The sequence below is a fragment of the Solanum stenotomum genome, chromosome 10 (genome assembly GCF_019186545.1).
Source record: "Solanum stenotomum isolate F172 chromosome 10, ASM1918654v1, whole genome shotgun sequence".
NCBI lineage: Eukaryota > Viridiplantae > Streptophyta > Magnoliopsida > Solanales > Solanaceae > Solanum > Solanum stenotomum.
In genome coordinates this window covers 5,294,443-5,312,241 of record NC_064291.1, presented here as the reverse complement: position 1 = coordinate 5,312,241, position 17,799 = coordinate 5,294,443, and the positions used below count along the sequence as shown (strand labels likewise).

Below are 17,799 nucleotides of genomic sequence, written 5' to 3'. Positions count from 1 at the left end.
TAATAAACATGTTTCCATGCAATTCCCCATTATTACTATTTTTTTCTTTCTTATGAGCTGAGAAAGTTGAAGATTTTGTGAAGCAAAGAAAAAATCAGCCAAAAAACAATAATTTAGAGAGAGAAAGAAGAGAGAGAGAGAGAGAGAGTTGTGAAGTGTGTAGTATATGCATGTGTTAATGGTTGATTAGACTTTTTATAGAGAGAATAAAGCACATATGGAGTAGAATAATACTATGTGATAGAATTTCTATTCGTCTTCGATAAAAAAAATGTGTTTTATTTATAAAATGAAATTGTGATGAATTTAAAATCTAAAGTTATATATTTATATATATAACAAATAAATACGAAATTTGAACTATTTTTTTTTTGAATTTAGGTGTATACACAATTTCTATGTTATCTATGTCCCTGAATAAGACTTTTCGATTCAAATTCATATTAATTAGGGCTCAAATTAAATATTGAACACTGAATAAACTTTAGTTTACATTGAGGATACAGTTCTTCATATTATTGATAATTGTGAATTGATTGTGTAAATGATTTAAAATTCTTTTAAAAATTTATTTGTGTGGAATGCGATCCTTTTTCGAATCTTAAATGAACAGATAATACGTGTCTTTTTTTTTTTGGTGTATACATAAAATATTGAACTCGTTATTGCCAACTGCCACGCGTCCTTCCAGGACATGCTAAAGAGCATAGTACGTACCGTGTTGCACTACCTTCATGTCAATCAATGAATTCAAACACTAAGTTATATTTTTATTAAATATAATATATATATATAATTTTTTATTTCGTTTTAATTTATGTGACACTATTCATAATATGAATCAGACTCAATAAGAGAAAAAGTGGACTAGAGAAGATCTTATTTTCGATGACGGAATATATTGACTTTTATATCCAAATTGAAACTCGAAATTTGATGATTTTTGGAACTTCTTTAGCAATTGTGAAGTCGTTTAATCAAATTTAAAATATTTAAAATTAGATAAAAAAGAAGTGTAAATATATGTTGATAGTTAATAATTTAAAAATATTTAAAAGCATTATGTGATAAATAGCTTACCTTTTTATGTGTCAAAAATGTCGGTACTAAGTTTCATGGAAAGAGACTACTAATATATATATATATATATTGCTAGTCTAACATGTCACATTTTTGTTACTCTAAAGTATTAAATATTTATAATATATAAATAATTTGTTGAATATTCTTTTCCAATAGCTAGCTATAATTGCATTACTAGTAAGAACATTTATTTTTTCCCACTTGGTACTTTATCATTCTTGGAAAATATTCTTTTTCCATTAGCTAGCTAGAAATTCCACTACTACCGCCATCCAAGTTTTGTTTATTATTATTTAGTCGGTTTGATTCTATGATTCAAATATTCATTTTTTGCGATTTATATAGATTAACATATCGTAAAAAGAAGAAATGATAGAGGATCACTTGACACAAAAAAAAAAAATATCGAAGAGGAGGTGGACGCTAATCCATCCAACATAACTATTTGGCTAATCTGAAATAAGACGTGGCATACTGTAAAGTCACTTTAACCTTGAATAGCTTCAACTTCATTTTAGTTCTTATTGTTTATTGTATAAACACCAGAAAAGATTTTCTCCTCAATTTACATATTTTTTAGGATTTAATAAGACTTTATTGATGTCTATGATGAATTTTTTTTTTCTACTATCGACATCAAACTAACATATGAAGTTCGGCAAATATTTATCGGAGACTAGAAATATTAACTTTTGACAAACTCAAAGAACCAAAAATGTTTAGTCAATACTTAAAAAAGAACTTTTTTTGAACCTACCTGAAACTTAAGGGACCATTTTTGTCATTTTCTCTTTTTGAAATGCATTAGCCATAAACCTTAAACCCCACGCCTAAACCCTTTTCCCCTGTTTCAGTTGCTTGTTGGATCCAACTCCAACCATAACATTTAACTGTAAGTCCTCAATCTTTAGTACTCTTCTTCTATTGTATTATTATTAAATTTGTAGCCATCACCAATTTCAATCAATGGAATCACAAGTTCAATTATTTTTATTTTCCCCCAAATGGGGATCTTGAATTTGAGTTTAAACTGAATCTGAATAGTATTACTTTGGTGTTCTTCAATTATTTTGTATTTTTTATGCCTCATAATTGCTGAATGATTGTAAAGGTTTAGTCTTTCTTGAGGTGATGGTCTATTGAAAACAACCACTTTTACCTTTTAGAGGTAGGGGTTAGGCTGTGTACACACTACCCTCTCTAGACTCCACTTGTAGGATTATACTGGTATGTTATTGTAGTATGTTGTTGTAATAGTAGTCTTTGGTGTTCGAATTACTAATTTGAGTATATAGTGTTATTTTGGTATGCTTCAATCATTTTGTATTTTTTCTGTGTGTGGATTATAAAGGTTTAGTTTTTCTTGAGCCGAGGGTATATCGGAAACATACCCATTACCTTCGTAAGGTAGGGGTAAGATGTTACTCGATTGCAGGAATTCTCAATGAATTCGAGGATCGAATAACTGTTTCAAAAGTAACCTCGAGAAGATAGTTGAAGAAGAAGAATTAAGAGAGAAGAAAGAGTTTAGGAAGAAAGAATAATTTTGTATTTTCATATATGATTGTATAATGAGTTGATTACAAGCTATATAGTAATTGAATGACTGAAATGTACCGCTATTGATTCACTAATCTAACAGAAATCAGGTATAATTGCCTAACTGCTTTCACTGTAGCTGACTAGCAGAATTAACTACTTTCTGGAAGGCTAAATCTATCTCTAACTCCTTAATTGTGTATCATAAGACTGCGTACATGCTCCACTACCCTTCCAGACTCCACTTGTGAGATTATAATGGGTATGTTGTTGTTGTAGGTAGTCTTTGGTGTTTGAATTAATAATTTGAGTATAATTGGATTCGGATAGTGTTATTTTGGTATTCTTTAATCATTTTGTATTTTTCTGTGCCTCATAATTGTATAATGTTTATAAAGGTTTAGTCTTTCTTGAGCCAAGAGTCTATCGGAAACAACCATTTTACCTTCATAAAGTAGGAGTAAGGTCTGTGTAGCGGTGGGATTATACTCGGGGCCGGGTCAAGGTGTTCATTTGCAATTTTTTTTTTACTGTTTGTACATGGTTGAAGTGATTTTTTATGTATATCTAGTAGATATTGAAACCCCTTTGACTTTTTTGTGTGTTTACTTCTTCATATTTTAAATGCCTTTAGTAAAACTCTTGTCTCTACCACTGATTGTACTGGGTATGCTGTTGTTGTTGTAGTCTTGGTGTTTGAATTACTAATTTTTCAGCTAAAGAAGTTCATATTTTGAAGGAAGCAAATCAAATGGCTTATCGGCGAAGCTTAACAACAAGAGCTAAGTTTCTTTATCAGCAAAAAGGAGCTGCTCCAGCAATTTGTTACACCCATGATGATGATCGTAAAACCCACGACTTACCCAGTTGTGAAAATTCAAGAATTTCCAGTTTTTTTCAACCTTGTTATGCCAGAAGTGAAATTAACAGTTTTAATGGCTCTAAAAACCCATTTCAAAATCGGAGATTTTTCCCTTCACACCTCATGATTCCGATGAATTCGGGGCCTATGTTTACCAGGAATATGTCTAGTAGTGTTGGTGGAGGAGCAGAGAAGATAGAGTACATCAGTGAAGTTGCTGAGCTGGCTGATAAGGCTGTTGAAGCAGTAGCTTCTCAAGTTCCAGCAGTGAATGAGGTGGCAATTGCTGCTGCGGACTCGTATTTGCCGGTGAAGGCATTGCAGTATTTGATCGATTATGTTCATATTTTTACTGGGTTTGATTGGTATGTTTTGCACGATATTGCTTCTTTCAATTGATGTAGTACTGTAGAGGAAAGAGAGTGGTATAGTTATTCCTGGTTCAATAAATTCGAGGGATAGTTTGGGGTGTATTTGGTATGAAACAAAACGTTTTCTTGGAAAATAAGTTGTTTTCTTACTTATTTTCTGGTATTTGGTAAGTAAGTACAAAATATTGTCCCAAAAATATTTATATAAAATTTAGGCAAATGCTATAAAGGTGAGGGTAGGGGGTAGAAGTGTGAGGTGGGGGCTGTGGGGGGTTGGGGTGAGATTGGGTGTGTTGGAGGATGGGGGGAAGAATGAGATGCCTCTCATGGAATTTGTTTTTCCTGCTTTCACCCGTGAAGTCATTTTCCTAATTCTAAAGTTACTTGTTTAGACAAGGTGTTTTTTAAAAATTTTGATACCAACTAATCATGGAAAATATTTTCTCCATACCGAACACACCCTTGATCCATAAACAACTCATTCCCATTTTTTTTTTGGATTAATGAGGGAAAGGAAACATGTTCCTGAAGTCTTTCCCGTCGTGAAGAAAAAGGTTTATGAATCTATTTACTTACGTTGAAGCTCTCTCTTTTCTTGTTGCAACTTTAGGGTGCTTTTAATTTTGGTTTATGAGAGTTTTTCTCAGAATTTCAACGGATGGAAGAAATATTTCATCTGAAATGCCTTAGGAAACCTTAACATACACAGTTTGTTTCTGTCTTAGTTGTAATATAACATTGACAAGTTGAAATCAACTTGTGCTATATGTTGTGACAAAATGACTGACCACTTTGTTTTGGAAATTTGAATTTTCTCTAGGTGGGCATCAATTATCGCTACAACTATTGTTATTCGATGTATAACTCTTCCATTGATGATTAATCAGCTCAAGGCTACTACAAAATTTGCGGTAAGTTTCTCTGTAATGCATCTTAACCTTTGTCTTGCTTAAGCACTCCTGTCAATTCTTTCCAAACCTGCAAGGATTGTAAGGCATTTCAGAAGCTCGAGGAGCCTTTCCAAGTTTATTTTTTACGTGTCTCTTTGTTTATTTATTAACTTATTAAGGCAGTTCTGGTAACCATTTTAATGCACTGGTGACCGTCGAATAGGATCTTAAGGCCCATTTAGGACACTGGTTTATCTTAAAGTTTCAGGAAAGAAAGTGGAAAGTGAAGTCAGAAATTTAAGTTGAGCGGTGGACCGGTGGCAAAGGTGTTGTCTTAGAAAAAGAGGAAGCTCAGCAAATGAAGTAGGTGATGGATAAATGCTCTTTTTGAGTTAATACTAGGATCCGGGGAAAGGCTTTTTGCTCACCTCATATACATTCGCATTGTTTGCAACAAAAGATGCGTCCAATTGGTTTCCAACTTTCTTGATTGGGCATAAGGACATTTGCAAACCCTAACATGAAGGCTTCCATTTTTACTCTGTTGTAGATTCTTTTTTAGTTGTTCTTGATCTTTTGTGCTCCTAAATATAATTGTGAAGCAGCTGTATTGAGATTATTGCTTTTAAGTAGGATAGGAGTCCTAGCTACGAGCCTATGAACTTTGAGTGAGATACATGATAGTATCCCTGCATTAAAAATACTGTTGTAAGTTGTAACCTATCAAAAAACAAAGTGAAGACAGCATAGTGCCTTGTAGATAGTTTATGAAATAAACCCATTTTTAGTTGCTGTAACAGAATTCTTTGCAGTCTTCAATCAAACTTCAAATGTCTTCATATTTTAGTGTTAGCAGTTCATTAGTAGGAACTGCTACCTGCAAGTACAAACATATGACATGTGTTTTCCAGTTGTAAGTTGCATAAAACAAGCATTATTACCTTCATGGTCATATAAAGCATTTTATTATAGCATTTATTGGAGGGATATGGGATGGTACTTGAGGCATTTCACAAATTATTTGGTAAACTGGTTTTATTCGGCGTACACATGTTTTGCATAATGAAAAGTGTCTTTGCAAAGTCTGAGGAGTAAGGTGGTTATGCTTCTCTGTAATCTGAAACAGACAGTGATGATTGGGTTCCCTTCTCTTAGCTCAGTAGATACTTAAAAGTTCGACTATTTTACATTGGCCATCAACTTATCACAATCCTTCCCTTTATTTGATGTGAGACCTGCTATCTGAAATTCACTTAGTCAGAGTTCTCGTGATCTTTTATTCACTTTGTTAAAATGTTGAATTAACCAACTATTTGCTCATCTGAATCAAATCTTCCTTTAAAGAATTATAGTTATTTCCATTAATTTATCATGGTCTATTATCTTCTCTAATTTCGATTTTCTTGGCTACTCATCCTGTTTCGGTTTTTTCAGGTGGAATTCACTGTCCATCAATTTATTTTACTAACAAGCATGTTTTCTGCAGATTCTGAAGCCAAAACTGGATGAAATTAACGAAGAGATGCAAAACAGGGTAGGTTTTAATATGATTCTTTTCTTTGGTCCCTTTTGGTAGAGCCAGCCATTTGTTTTATATTATTTGACCTCATTGTAATGCTTTTTAGCGATGAGACACCTATTAGTTTATGTCATCCAGTTGGATATTTTAATAGAATTCACTGATTATTGCGCTGCGCCTTTGTGCTTTCTTACAATATTCTTAGACTCTAGACCTCGTTATTATCATCTCTTATTTACTAACTACAAATCGATGTATATTTTTCTGAATTAGCCAATATATCAATGCGTCCATACTGATTTGGTTTTCTACCTCTCATGACATTTTCCTTCTAATAAGCTAGCATGCCAGAATTGCCTTATTAAACTTTTTACCTTTTTACTAGGGTATGGCTCCAGCAGCTGTGGCTGAAGGTCAACAAAGAATGCAGGCAGCTATGAAGGAGTAAGCAACTTTTAGTTAATGATCCAGCGACTATTGTATGACTTGTTTCAGTTGCACCTGGTGTAGCTGATAAAACATAACTAGCTTCTCATATGGAGGCATACCCACAAATCCTCTTTTTTCCTTTTCTCCCGTAAAGACTGCAAATTTACTTTTGTGGTTAACTTTTTAATTACCGAGTACATTTTTCCTCTTATTCTAACATTTGTTTTGCATTCAACTACAGTTGAACTTCTAAATGGTTGTCCTGATACATATAGATTCGACATGCAAATAGTTTGAGTAGATCATCTTAATTTCTCCTCTTAAAGGATCATAATTGCAATTTGCACCTACAGGACTCTAAAGAGGAACTGACAAAAATGAAAATTTTTAATTGAGACTGGTATTCAGGTCATCAATCAACACTTCTAAAGATATAAATGGGATTTTTGGGTATCCATTCCATTTTTTAATCATGTAGGGACTTCCTATTTCTTTGAAGTTCAGTGCTGATGATCCTTCAGACATTTACCCTACTTCTGGAGTTGGCCTTTCCTGGTTTCTATTGCCTCCTTAGATGTTCTATTGGGTGCTTGTTTGTATAAAACCCAAACACTTGATTTTTTTATAGGAAATAAGTACTCCCCCCGTCCCAATTTTTGGGACACTCTTTTTCTTTTTACTCAGTCCCCAAAAAAATTACACCTTTCTATATTTAGTAATAATTTAATTTTTCTCCCCATTTTACCCTTAATGAGATGATTTATAGTTACCCAAATATCTATGGGTTATTTTAGACCACAAATTTCAAAAACCTTCCTTTCTTTCTTGAACCTTGTGCCCAGTCAAACACTTTCACATAAATTGGGGACTGAGGGAGTAATAACATAAAATTCTGGATTAAAGCACCCAATCTCAAGAAGTATACAACTCTACATTAAAGACAGTTGAGCAACCGTGACTTGAAAATTCTGGGTTCGCCACTTGCTCTTTCTAGCACTTGCCATGATTTTATAAATGATGATAATAGTACTTGTATAGAAGTGATGGTTTAAGTTGATTATTTCATATGATTATTGACCTATGAAATCTATGACATTCTTTCAGATATGGAGTTACACCCTTCACTCCCTTAAAAGGAATTTTAATACAAGGGCCAATCTTTGTCAGTTTCTTTATGGCTGTAAGATTATCCCCTCTCTGCTGTCTATTCCCCTCCCAACTATTTTCATCATTTAGACTTCATTTATCACCTTAAAATGCAGATTTCAAACATGGTGGAAAAAGTCCCTTCTTTCAAACAGGGGGGAGTATTATGGTTTACTGATTTAACTGTTACAGATAGTATGTACATCTTCCCAGTTTTGACGGCATTGACTTTCTGGATAACGGTGGAGGTGAGTTGTCCTTTTTTTTTCAGTGCATTGCTTTATGGTGCCTTCATTGACTATACCTTTTCCTGTTCTCTAATGGAGCATTATTCTGGACGATTGCAGAAGCTTGATGATGCTGTTTACAGTTTAGGATGTATAGAGAACTTCCCCTTTTTATTTTTATTTTCTTACGAGAGAGTAGAGATTCGGTTAATAATTTAAACAGGGGAATACCGGCTAGGGTAAATTTTCCTATAGAGATTAATTGAAACGATTGTAAATTTAGAGACTAAAATTCTGCGCAATTTGAGCTTTGACCTCAAGCTCTTAACAGTCTTGATTACTTATGTTGTTGCATCATATTGATCTTAGTTTCTCTTGTTAAATCATGCTACTTGCTGGACATTGCTTGTTCATCTTGAATGCAATCATGCATCAATGGAGATAATGTTTTAAGCTCATGTGTAATTTAATGATTAGATGCGTCCTGGTGTTTTGGCACTGGTCTCCTTTTTATTCTAGGTTCACAATGCCTGCTTTCTATCACCTTTAAATCTGACTCTGGTGTAGTGCCTCGATGTTGCTTCCTTGCATGTCTCCCTCAAATTTCCGCATTTGATTTATTTTGTGGGGCAATACTGAAAGTGCATAAAGATTATCCTGTTTATGTTGATATCAAGCTCAGTTCTTTACTAGTCGTTAACAAATCCTGCTGTCTTTATCGAGATATCTTCACACAATGTAATTTCTGGACATTTTTGTTAACCAGAGTTTATTCTTTCTCAGTGCAATGCTCAAGAAGGACTGGAAGGAAATCCTTCAGCTAAAACTATAAAAAATGTCTCACGGGCCTTTGCTGCATTGACTATCCCATTTACTGCTGGTTTTCCCAAGGTAAATAATCCAAACCAACTCATGTATAATGGTTTTATCATGTATCAATCCTATTTGCCTACGTTTTGAGGAATCTGAGGTAGAACTTTACATCAGAAGTACATAGATATGCTTTCAATTCATATTGTCTGTGTCCAACCGTTATTTTCTTCTTTATTTTTTTCCTGGTTTCCTGATTGAGAACATGCATTATCTTTTGTTTTTGATTGTTGAGTATATCCCTGGACATTTCTTCCATAACTACCATGCATAAGAAAAGAGTGGCAGCATATATTTAGTAATGCAAAAGTTAACAGAGCCTTGTGGAGGATCTATCATCAGCTGTTTGCCTTTTAGATTAATTAAATGTGATATTTGAATTGGGTGGCGATGCAATTCCTTTTCTGAAGATTAATGGACTGTTTGATGATGGAAATCTAGATGAATAAAATAGTTTTCTTCCCTTTATTCTTTTTCTTCGGTGGTCTGCGATTCTTTTCTGAGCCTTGCCAATATGCATTTGGTTCTTTTTACCACATTATTGGTCAAGTTACAAACATGAGTGCCCAATAACTATTCATGGTGTATTCAAGTTACAAACACGGGTGCCCAATAATTATTAGTCACGTTACAAACATGAAAACTAATTATTGAACACCTAGACAATTCACCTTTCTCAATCCATGCTTATTTAGTCGCAGCACTCATGTTTGTAGTTGGTTTATGCATGGTGTCACAAATTGTGATTACAACTCTTATTCCTTTTATCCTGTTGCTGATGTAATTTCATCCATTTCATCTATGCCACATGGCCAAGGGTGTTACTTTTTCTTAGTCTCATCCATGATCTATTTTATCAATTTTCTGTCTTCGTGACCTAGTGAAATTTATCCTTGGGAAATTGCTTGCATGTGCTCAGGTATGCTTTATCATAAAATCCGGTTCTAGTCTTATGAGCATGCAACTGGATTGTCAATGACATTAAAGCACCTCTTGCTGCATAACTTCAAGCATAGATGTTATTCTGATGTGCTGGTGCATTTTCATGAATGACATTGTCGATGTGATTAGCCAAATGCAGATGTTGCTATGAGAGCCTCAATGGCCTTCACTTGAGGTTGTCAATAGGCACGGTCTCATCAAGAAAGCATCATTTTATCCTTGGAGTTGTTATCTTAAGAAAAAGCCTATCTAAGATTTGGTATTTCTTTCAGATAGGTAGTCTCCTGAGAAAAACTTTAAAACCATATGTTTGTTAGTTTTTATTTTATTTTGTTCTAGTCCATTTAGATGTATTTATTGAGTTCATGTAGGTCTCGTCCTTTGTATGTGCTTTCATGTGCGTGCTAGCTCTTTTCACTTCTCTTTAGAATGTGTCTTTTTTGGTGCGTATGAACTGTCATGTTTGTTTGATAATTCTTTATGTGCCACATAATCCTTGTAAATGTTATGTGCTTCGTGTTTGGAATTGATTTGAGTTCTTGCTCGGTTTATTGTTTCCTTTGTCATATCGATATGTTGATGAATCAAGACCATTAACATTAAGGATGCGCTTGTTTCATTGCAGGCAGTATTCTGCTATTGGATGACCTCAAATCTATTTTCACTCACATACGGATTAGGTTAGTATATTTTGGTTCATTTCCTGCAGAAGCATTCATCTCCTTGTCAAACATGTTTCACTTATAATCTTGTGTCTTCTTGTTTGTCAGTGGTTAAAAGACCCGCGGTTAAGAAGTTTCTTGGCGTTCCTATAATACCTGTCACTCCTAAATCTGAACAAAAACCGGGACTCCCATTTTTCGAAACTCTCAAGAAATATGCTGCAGCACATAAGCAGATAGCAGAACAACAGCACATGCAATCATCGCCTGCTGTGGCATCAGAACCCACAAGTCAAGGTTTATCATCATCATCGTCGTCATCATCATCATCATCGCACTCTGTTCTTGGTCAAAGGATCGCAACCTTGGAGAAACAGGTAAAAAGAAGAAAGAACAACAAGAAGAGGCGATGAACACGCATGATTAAAAGTGAAAAATTAGTCAAGCAGATCGCTAGTTATTGGTTATTGATGGCGCGTATACGCAATTAAAAGTTATATTAGTCAAGATAATTGTTGCAGAAGCTCATTTTTTCCATAAAGTTCATGATTCTTGAGAATTGCAGAGATTCATATAGATACCATCAGAAACTTAGTACTCTTTTTTTTTGTTTTGTTTCAATTTTAATATGAATATAGGCATTCTATAAATATTGTTTACTCACAGAAAATTTGTAATGGTGACCAGAATATATACTGCAGCACAAGATGCATAGTTGCTGTAAATAAACAATTCCATTTTTTAGTTTCTTCCTTTGCAGTTTGCATATCTACCGGCATTCGCAGAGTTAGAATTTTCACTAACGGTTTGTTTGGATGATTGTTACCTATAGGGGTGTACATGATCGGGTTGGTTCGGATTTTTCAAATATCAAATCAAATCATTTGTGTAAATTTTTTTAATTTATAAACCAAAACAAACTAATAAAATTCGGATTTTTTTGGGTTTTTCAACCTCGAGTTGGTTCGGGTTTTTCAAATACCAAACCAAACCATTGTGTCGAATTTTTTAATTTATAAATCAAACCAAACTAATAAACCTCAGATTTTTTCAGATTTTTGGATTTTTTCGGTAATGTTTGCATACAAACATATAATTAACTTGTGTTCTAAATACTTCTTTAGTCCAACCAAAATACAATTATCTAAGGTGTTTCTAAAGAAAATAACACAAAATATGAGATGAGTACTGATGATACTAAAATATTCAATAAAAAATAATAATGAAATCATCATATAAAATAAATATTGCAAAGTCATAATGAAAATGATCATAATTTAAAAGTACTAAATCATGCTAAAATAAGTTTAATAAGTATTAGTTACATTACTAAATATTTAAGGAAAATTAAAATTAGATTATGTATTTTAATTGTCTGAACCAATGTAAAACTAAAAAACAAATATTCAATATTATTGTCATTCTTAATGTTGAATTGATTTTCTTTTTGCATTAGTATTAATTTGATTTTGATTTAAGTTTTATTATAATTATCAACATCTATGAACTATAATCTATATTGGATCATTCCAAATTCTAAGTTTTAAACTTGAAATAATATATTAAAAGATAAAAACTATGAAATAGTATAAGAAATATTTTAAAATTATATCAAAGTAAATATTTTTATGTATAAAATAAAATTTTAAAATTACATATATAATATCGGGTTGGTTTGGTCTCGGGTTGGCTTTTTTTAGTTAAAACCAAACCAACCCAACTATAGTCGGGTTTTTTTTTTCCAATACCAAACCAAGTCAAACCAAACTACTAGTCAAGTTTTTTTTCCGATTTGACTTGATTTGCAATTTGGTTCGATTTTATACACCCCTAATTACCTATTGTGTTGTATCGCGTTATTACTTTAATTATGATTTTTGTTTTGATTGTTACTTCTAAATGTATTTTTGTGGAAAATTGAATTTTGCAAAATTGTTATTTATATAGATCGAGTGTCATTGAAAATGCTTGACGATATTATTTGGAGTTTATATGCTAATTTTGAAAAAGTTTGGTGAAGAGTTGATTTGATTTTTGTTAGAATTTCATATTGGAACTCGAAGAGAAAGGAGAACAATGTTATATTTTCCAAGTTCTCGATGTGTAAGTAAGTTGTATTTTGAATCTAAGGTTTTCTTTATGTGCATGATATTTGGATCAGTTTGTGTGCATCTTAATTATTTTTATGCGATATGTGTTATTCATGCTAGTACATGTACTAAATAACTCTATCTACTAATACTTGAAAATGAGAAGAAATCACCTAGTGATTTTTGCTTTGGATGGAATCAAAATTGAATTTGAGACCTCACGGTTTTCAATCCACTTCATTGATCATTAGACCACAATTGTTGACAGTACTCTTGACAGCTTTTAAATATGCAGTTTATTAAACTAAATATCCTTATATATGACCCCGTTTCGAATAAACCTGCTACATTTTAAAATTGAATACATGCACTTTTAAATTGTAGAAATTTTACATTTACACCGCCTATAGGCATATACGTAATTAAGTATATTAAAAATAATTATTTATATGTTTTGTTAGGGATATGTACCTAATAGATGGTGTAAATGTAGAACTTTCATAATATAAAATACTAAACGTTTATTTTTAAAATACATAACGTGTAACTGAAATTGAATCATTACATGGACGTTTAAAATAGATAATTAAATATAGAGTTAATAACATTAAATATCTATACAATATAATTATGTTTAACGTACTTAATTTATTACAAATATACATTATAACGAGTGTAGTGTAGAATATCCTAATATAAAAAGTATAAGTATTTGATTTTAATATTCAGAAAGTTGTAGTTGTAACTAATCATATTTTATGATATGAACAAAAACAATCTTATGCAGAAATATAAAATAAGATTACGTACAATAGATAATTGTACTCGGAGAAATTTTGTGAAAAATATAAAAGCTTGGTATGAAGGTCACATGTTTGAAGCATAAAAATAATTTTACTTAGGAGTATAAAATAATACTACGTACAAGATTGATCATTCGAGAAGCCTCTTGCAACATGTTTGAACTATAAAAACAATTTCATATAAAAATGTATAAAAAGATAAAATTATATATAATAGACCCTGATAATTCAATTTCTTAAAAAATTGCATATAACGGGAGGGTTAATGCACCGGACTTGACTTTTTATATAAGGGCTTGGTACGTCAAAATAGTTTGTCCTGCATGGAGGAATATTCTTCTCTTCTATATATACAGTTATATATTGCGCATAGAACACTGAAAATTTCTCCGTAAGACTCGTAATTCTGTTCTCAAAAATCCCATTTTCGCTGTAAATCTCACATTATCCTTCGAATTATTTACTAAAAAAATTCATCAAAATATGTATTAGGATTTAATCTGTTCACCTAAACTGCACTAATTATTTCACTCGATTTGGCGAAATTAAACGTGAAAAACTACAAAATATTGGCGATTTGTGCGAAGATTGCACCTTTTTTTTTAATTCGATTTGGCGAAAATCGATTTATATTGACGATTTGTGCGATTTTTGAATTTTTTTTATACAGAGGAATCGGAGATGGCGGAGAAATTCATCATCGAAGTGGAGCCGGCGAAGCCAGCGAAAGATGGAAAGCCGTCAGTCGGACCGGTTTATCGGAGTAAATTCGCGAAAGACGGTTTTCCACCGCCGATTGAAGGCTTAGACAGCTGTTGGGATATTTTCCGGTAAGATTTTTACAAGGTGAAAACCGGTTTATTTAATCGAGGAAATACATTTTTGGAAAATAATTATTTTTGTGGATTTATTTCTTTTTGAAATAACTGTGGTGTTTGAGTCAGTTCGGGTCAGCTTACTCGAGGTGGATTTCACCTTTCACCTTGTAATTTGATTGATCTGATTTTAATATTTGCCTTTGTATTTATTGGATGAGTTAGCAAAGAGAAAAAGTGTAGTCTTTTAGCTTTTATATATGTGATGAGTATTGCAAAATCTTCACTTTTACTAATTTTTGTAAGATAAGGTTTTCCCTTTGTCTCATATGGAGCCTAAGCTGTTGTTTTGACTTCTATATATATCTTTATGATAGTGGAGTGAAATGTTACAGTAATAGTTAAAAAGTTAATTTGATAGAAAAATTTAACACTCAGAAATTTAAGATTTGGAAAGGTTGATAAAAAAGTGTTATAGAAATAGAATGGTGTCGAACATTTCGGACATCTTAACATCAAAGAGTGTCTTATAAATTGAGACAAAGGAAATACTATGTCTGAACATTTTGGTTTAGTTTTACAATAAAGGTGTAGTCTTTTTGTATTTTTGATGAGTCAATGTGTAGTTCCCAGATTGATTTTGACATTTTTTTCCTTATTGCAAAATCTTTAGACCTCCTTAATTCAAGTAAAAAGCTGCTATCTCCGCCCTTTGGCTGTTAATTATTTTCGCAAAAAGCTTGCTTTCCAATACTAAATGGGAAATGTGGAGGGTAGTTGCACTTGACACATCAAAGACATCATACTGCCTTAAACATTATAAGACATACATGTGTTGGATACTCTTGAACCAGAAATATCACTCAGTTCATGTTACCAGAAAACATGTGTCAATGAAGTCATTGTCATTCTATCTATGCAACCCTACATGCACACGATGACTACTCGGTTAATCTCAGCTATTATTTGCCAGTTCCTGAGAAAACCCTTAACGGAACTCTGCTTATGATACTTCTAATTGTGTGGTTTCCAGAGAGGCTGCTTAGAGTTATGGCACGCCTTCTACTCTTTCTTCAGTGAAATTGAGCTTTATTTATATAATACTCTTTTATTCAGAATAAAAAGTTCATCCAAAATCTTGTCACTGTACTGAACTTGCATCAGCCTTGGCATGATGTAGCGTCATTGTTAATCTTACTTTTAGTTGATGATGATGCTTATAAAAATTTGCTTTCTATTATTAGAACTTAAAAGATGTTTTCTTGTCTATGTCATAGTTTGTCAGTGGAGAAATATCCTAACAACCGAATGCTTGGCCACCGTAAGATTGTGGATGGGAAGGTATATTTTACTTTTAAGTATTATGCATTAATTTCAACTTCCAGAAGGATTCTGTTTTCTGATTCAAATTAGCTGATTTTTGCATTTGTTGCTCTTATCTTCAGCCTGGAAAGTATGTGTGGAAGACTTACAAAGAAGTGTATGACATTGTCATAAAAGTAGGGAACTCCATCCGAAACTGTGGTGTAGAAAAAGTAAGTTCTCAACTCTATATGGTATTATGCTGATAATTTGGCTGACAAGAGAACAATGCTAATGATAAAGTTTCATCATTGAATACTGTAGCAGTGTAGCTAGTGGAATTTAGCTTTTTGTTTGTTGCCTAGTTCTAATAGGACTAGGAGCCAATTAAAAATCAATGTGCCCCTTACTTGAAGGTCCACTTAAGCTCTCAAGAAATGGTAGGCATCTTCTAATGCACTTTTTCAGCACTTTGGTACATAAGTTTAGTTCCATGTTTAAATGTGGATTATCATCCTCCTTGGCTGTTCATTTTTCCCATCATTGAGGTATGCTGTTCTTAGCCTTTTTGTACTTCATGTGTCTCTTTGTCCTTTGTTTATTTTTGTAGTTTCACATGTTGATATATTCCTCTTGAGTATTCATTTCAATTAGTAGCTTACCTCCTGTTTATTTGACATCTTATGTTAGGGAGGGAAATGTGGTATTTTTGGTGCCAATTGTGCTGAGTGGATTATCAGCATGGAGGTATTGCTCGTTTCTGTTGCTTAATTTGTGTATGTCTGGAGTGTTTCATGTTATTTGTTACATTTTCTTTTTTGGTAATTGTCTGGTCTCCATTGAGATCAAATATCTAAGACAAGGAAACTCTATTAGTATGATTCTTCTTGTCTCATATATTGGCACAGCTCTTGAGTTGCCTGATAACATGGACATATTTACTCATAGCATGATAACGTTTGGATTGGACGTCAACTTATTGTGGGGTCCATCCCATGAATTTTTTGGGTCAACAATTGCAGCTGCAATTGTTGTAAAGAAAATGAGGGCTGAATTTGTTTGTCAACAATAGCTGCAAACTTTTTTCTTTTGTCAACAAAATTTGCAGCAATGCAAATTTTTCGGTGGCATGATTTTTGAATAGTGCAATGCAATTGCATCTATAAAAGGAGCTCTTCGGCTGCTCATTTGAGACACACCAATTCACAGAGAGAGTAAAATATTTAGAGAGCTGTGAGGCTTCCATAGACTATATAAGAAAATAGTCTGTGAAGAAAAATAGAGTGTGAGCGATATTTTAGTAAGGTGGAAATCAAAAGAGTGTTATTCCTTTTGAGTGTGTAGTAGTCACTTTGAGTATTGTATTCGTGACTATACAGTGTAAAATTCCTTACTATAGCGATATCAGTTGCTCCTCTTGGCCCGTGGTTTTTCCCTTATTTAGAAGGGTTTCCACGTAAAATTCTTGGTGTCATTATTTTCCCATTTTATTTCCATTACTTTTACCATATATATTTTTGTTCTTGTCCGCTTTTTCCCAACAAACTGGTATCAGAGCCAAGGTTTTATCTGAGTATGCTCTGTAGTTGCAGCACAGTCTGAACTTCCACATCAGAAAAGATTTACTTTTGTTTGCAATATCTATATTTTTGGGGATAAACAATGGAAGCCAACACAAGTAGAATGGTTACTTTAAATGGTGTTAATTATGCCATTTGGAAGGGAAAAATGGAAGATCTGCTTTATGTCAATAATTTTTATCAACCAATCTTTGCCACTGTAAAGCCTGATAATAAAACAGATGAAGAGTGGAATTTGTTGCATAGACAGGTTTGTGGATTCATTAGGCAATGGGTTGACGATAATGTGTTGAACCATATTTCTGGGGAGACACATGCTCGAACCCTATGGGAGCATCTTGAATGTTTGTATGCTCGGAAAACTGGCAACAATAAAATGTTCTTAATAAAGCAGATGTTGAGTTTAAAGTATCATGATGGTTCTCCGATGACAGACCATCTGAATAATTTTCAGGGGATCATGAACCAGTTATCTGCTATGGGCATTAAATTTGATGAAGAACTTCAAGGCTTGCTTCTACTTGGTTCCCTACCAGACTCTTGGGAAACATTTAGAACTTCATTGTCAAATTCTGCTCCGGATGGTGTGATCTCAATGGATTCTGCCAAGAGTAGTGTCTTGAACGAAGAGATGAGAAGAAAATCTCAAGGTTCTTCTTCGTCGGATGT

The 17,799-nt window shown here is 33.1% G+C and overlaps 2 protein-coding genes across 5 annotated transcripts in view; both read left to right on the top strand.

Moving 5' to 3' along the window:
- The first annotated feature begins 1,891 nt into the window (after positions 1-1,891).
- LOC125842404 (mitochondrial inner membrane protein OXA1-like) lies at positions 1,892-11,100 on the top strand. 3 transcript variants are annotated; one of them, XM_049521703.1, is made up of 10 exons: positions 1,892-1,975; positions 3,362-3,849; positions 4,676-4,766; positions 6,232-6,279; positions 6,650-6,708; positions 7,798-7,873; positions 7,956-8,087; positions 8,850-8,957; positions 10,504-10,558; positions 10,649-11,100. In XM_049521703.1, exons 2-10 carry the CDS (start codon positions 3,374-3,376, stop codon positions 10,951-10,953), a joined length of 1,350 nt encoding a protein of 449 aa, XP_049377660.1. In that variant the 5' UTR covers positions 1,892-1,975; positions 3,362-3,373; the 3' UTR covers positions 10,954-11,100. The 3 variants fall into 3 exon arrangements, with proteins under 3 accessions (XP_049377660.1, XP_049377662.1, XP_049377661.1); XM_049521705.1 differs by having other exon boundaries at positions 1,906-1,975; positions 3,366-3,849; XM_049521704.1 differs by having other exon boundaries at positions 1,913-1,975; positions 3,339-3,849.
- A 2,691-nt stretch (positions 11,101-13,791) lies between these two features.
- The window catches only part of LOC125842607 (long chain acyl-CoA synthetase 4-like), a 17,043-nt gene continuing 13,035 nt past the window's right edge, over positions 13,792-17,799 (top strand). Inside the window, exons 1-5 of one of the 2 annotated variants that reach the window (XM_049521912.1) lie at positions 13,792-13,824; positions 14,104-14,263; positions 15,526-15,589; positions 15,694-15,783; positions 16,241-16,297. In XM_049521912.1, coding sequence (XP_049377869.1) covers positions 14,115-14,263; positions 15,526-15,589; positions 15,694-15,783; positions 16,241-16,297 — 360 coding nt within the window. In that variant the 5' untranslated portion in view covers positions 13,792-13,824; positions 14,104-14,114. Of the gene's footprint in view, positions 13,825-13,936; positions 14,013-14,103; positions 14,264-15,525; positions 15,590-15,693; positions 15,784-16,240; positions 16,298-17,799 lie in introns of those variants that run through there. The other variant, XM_049521911.1, reaches the window with a different exon arrangement.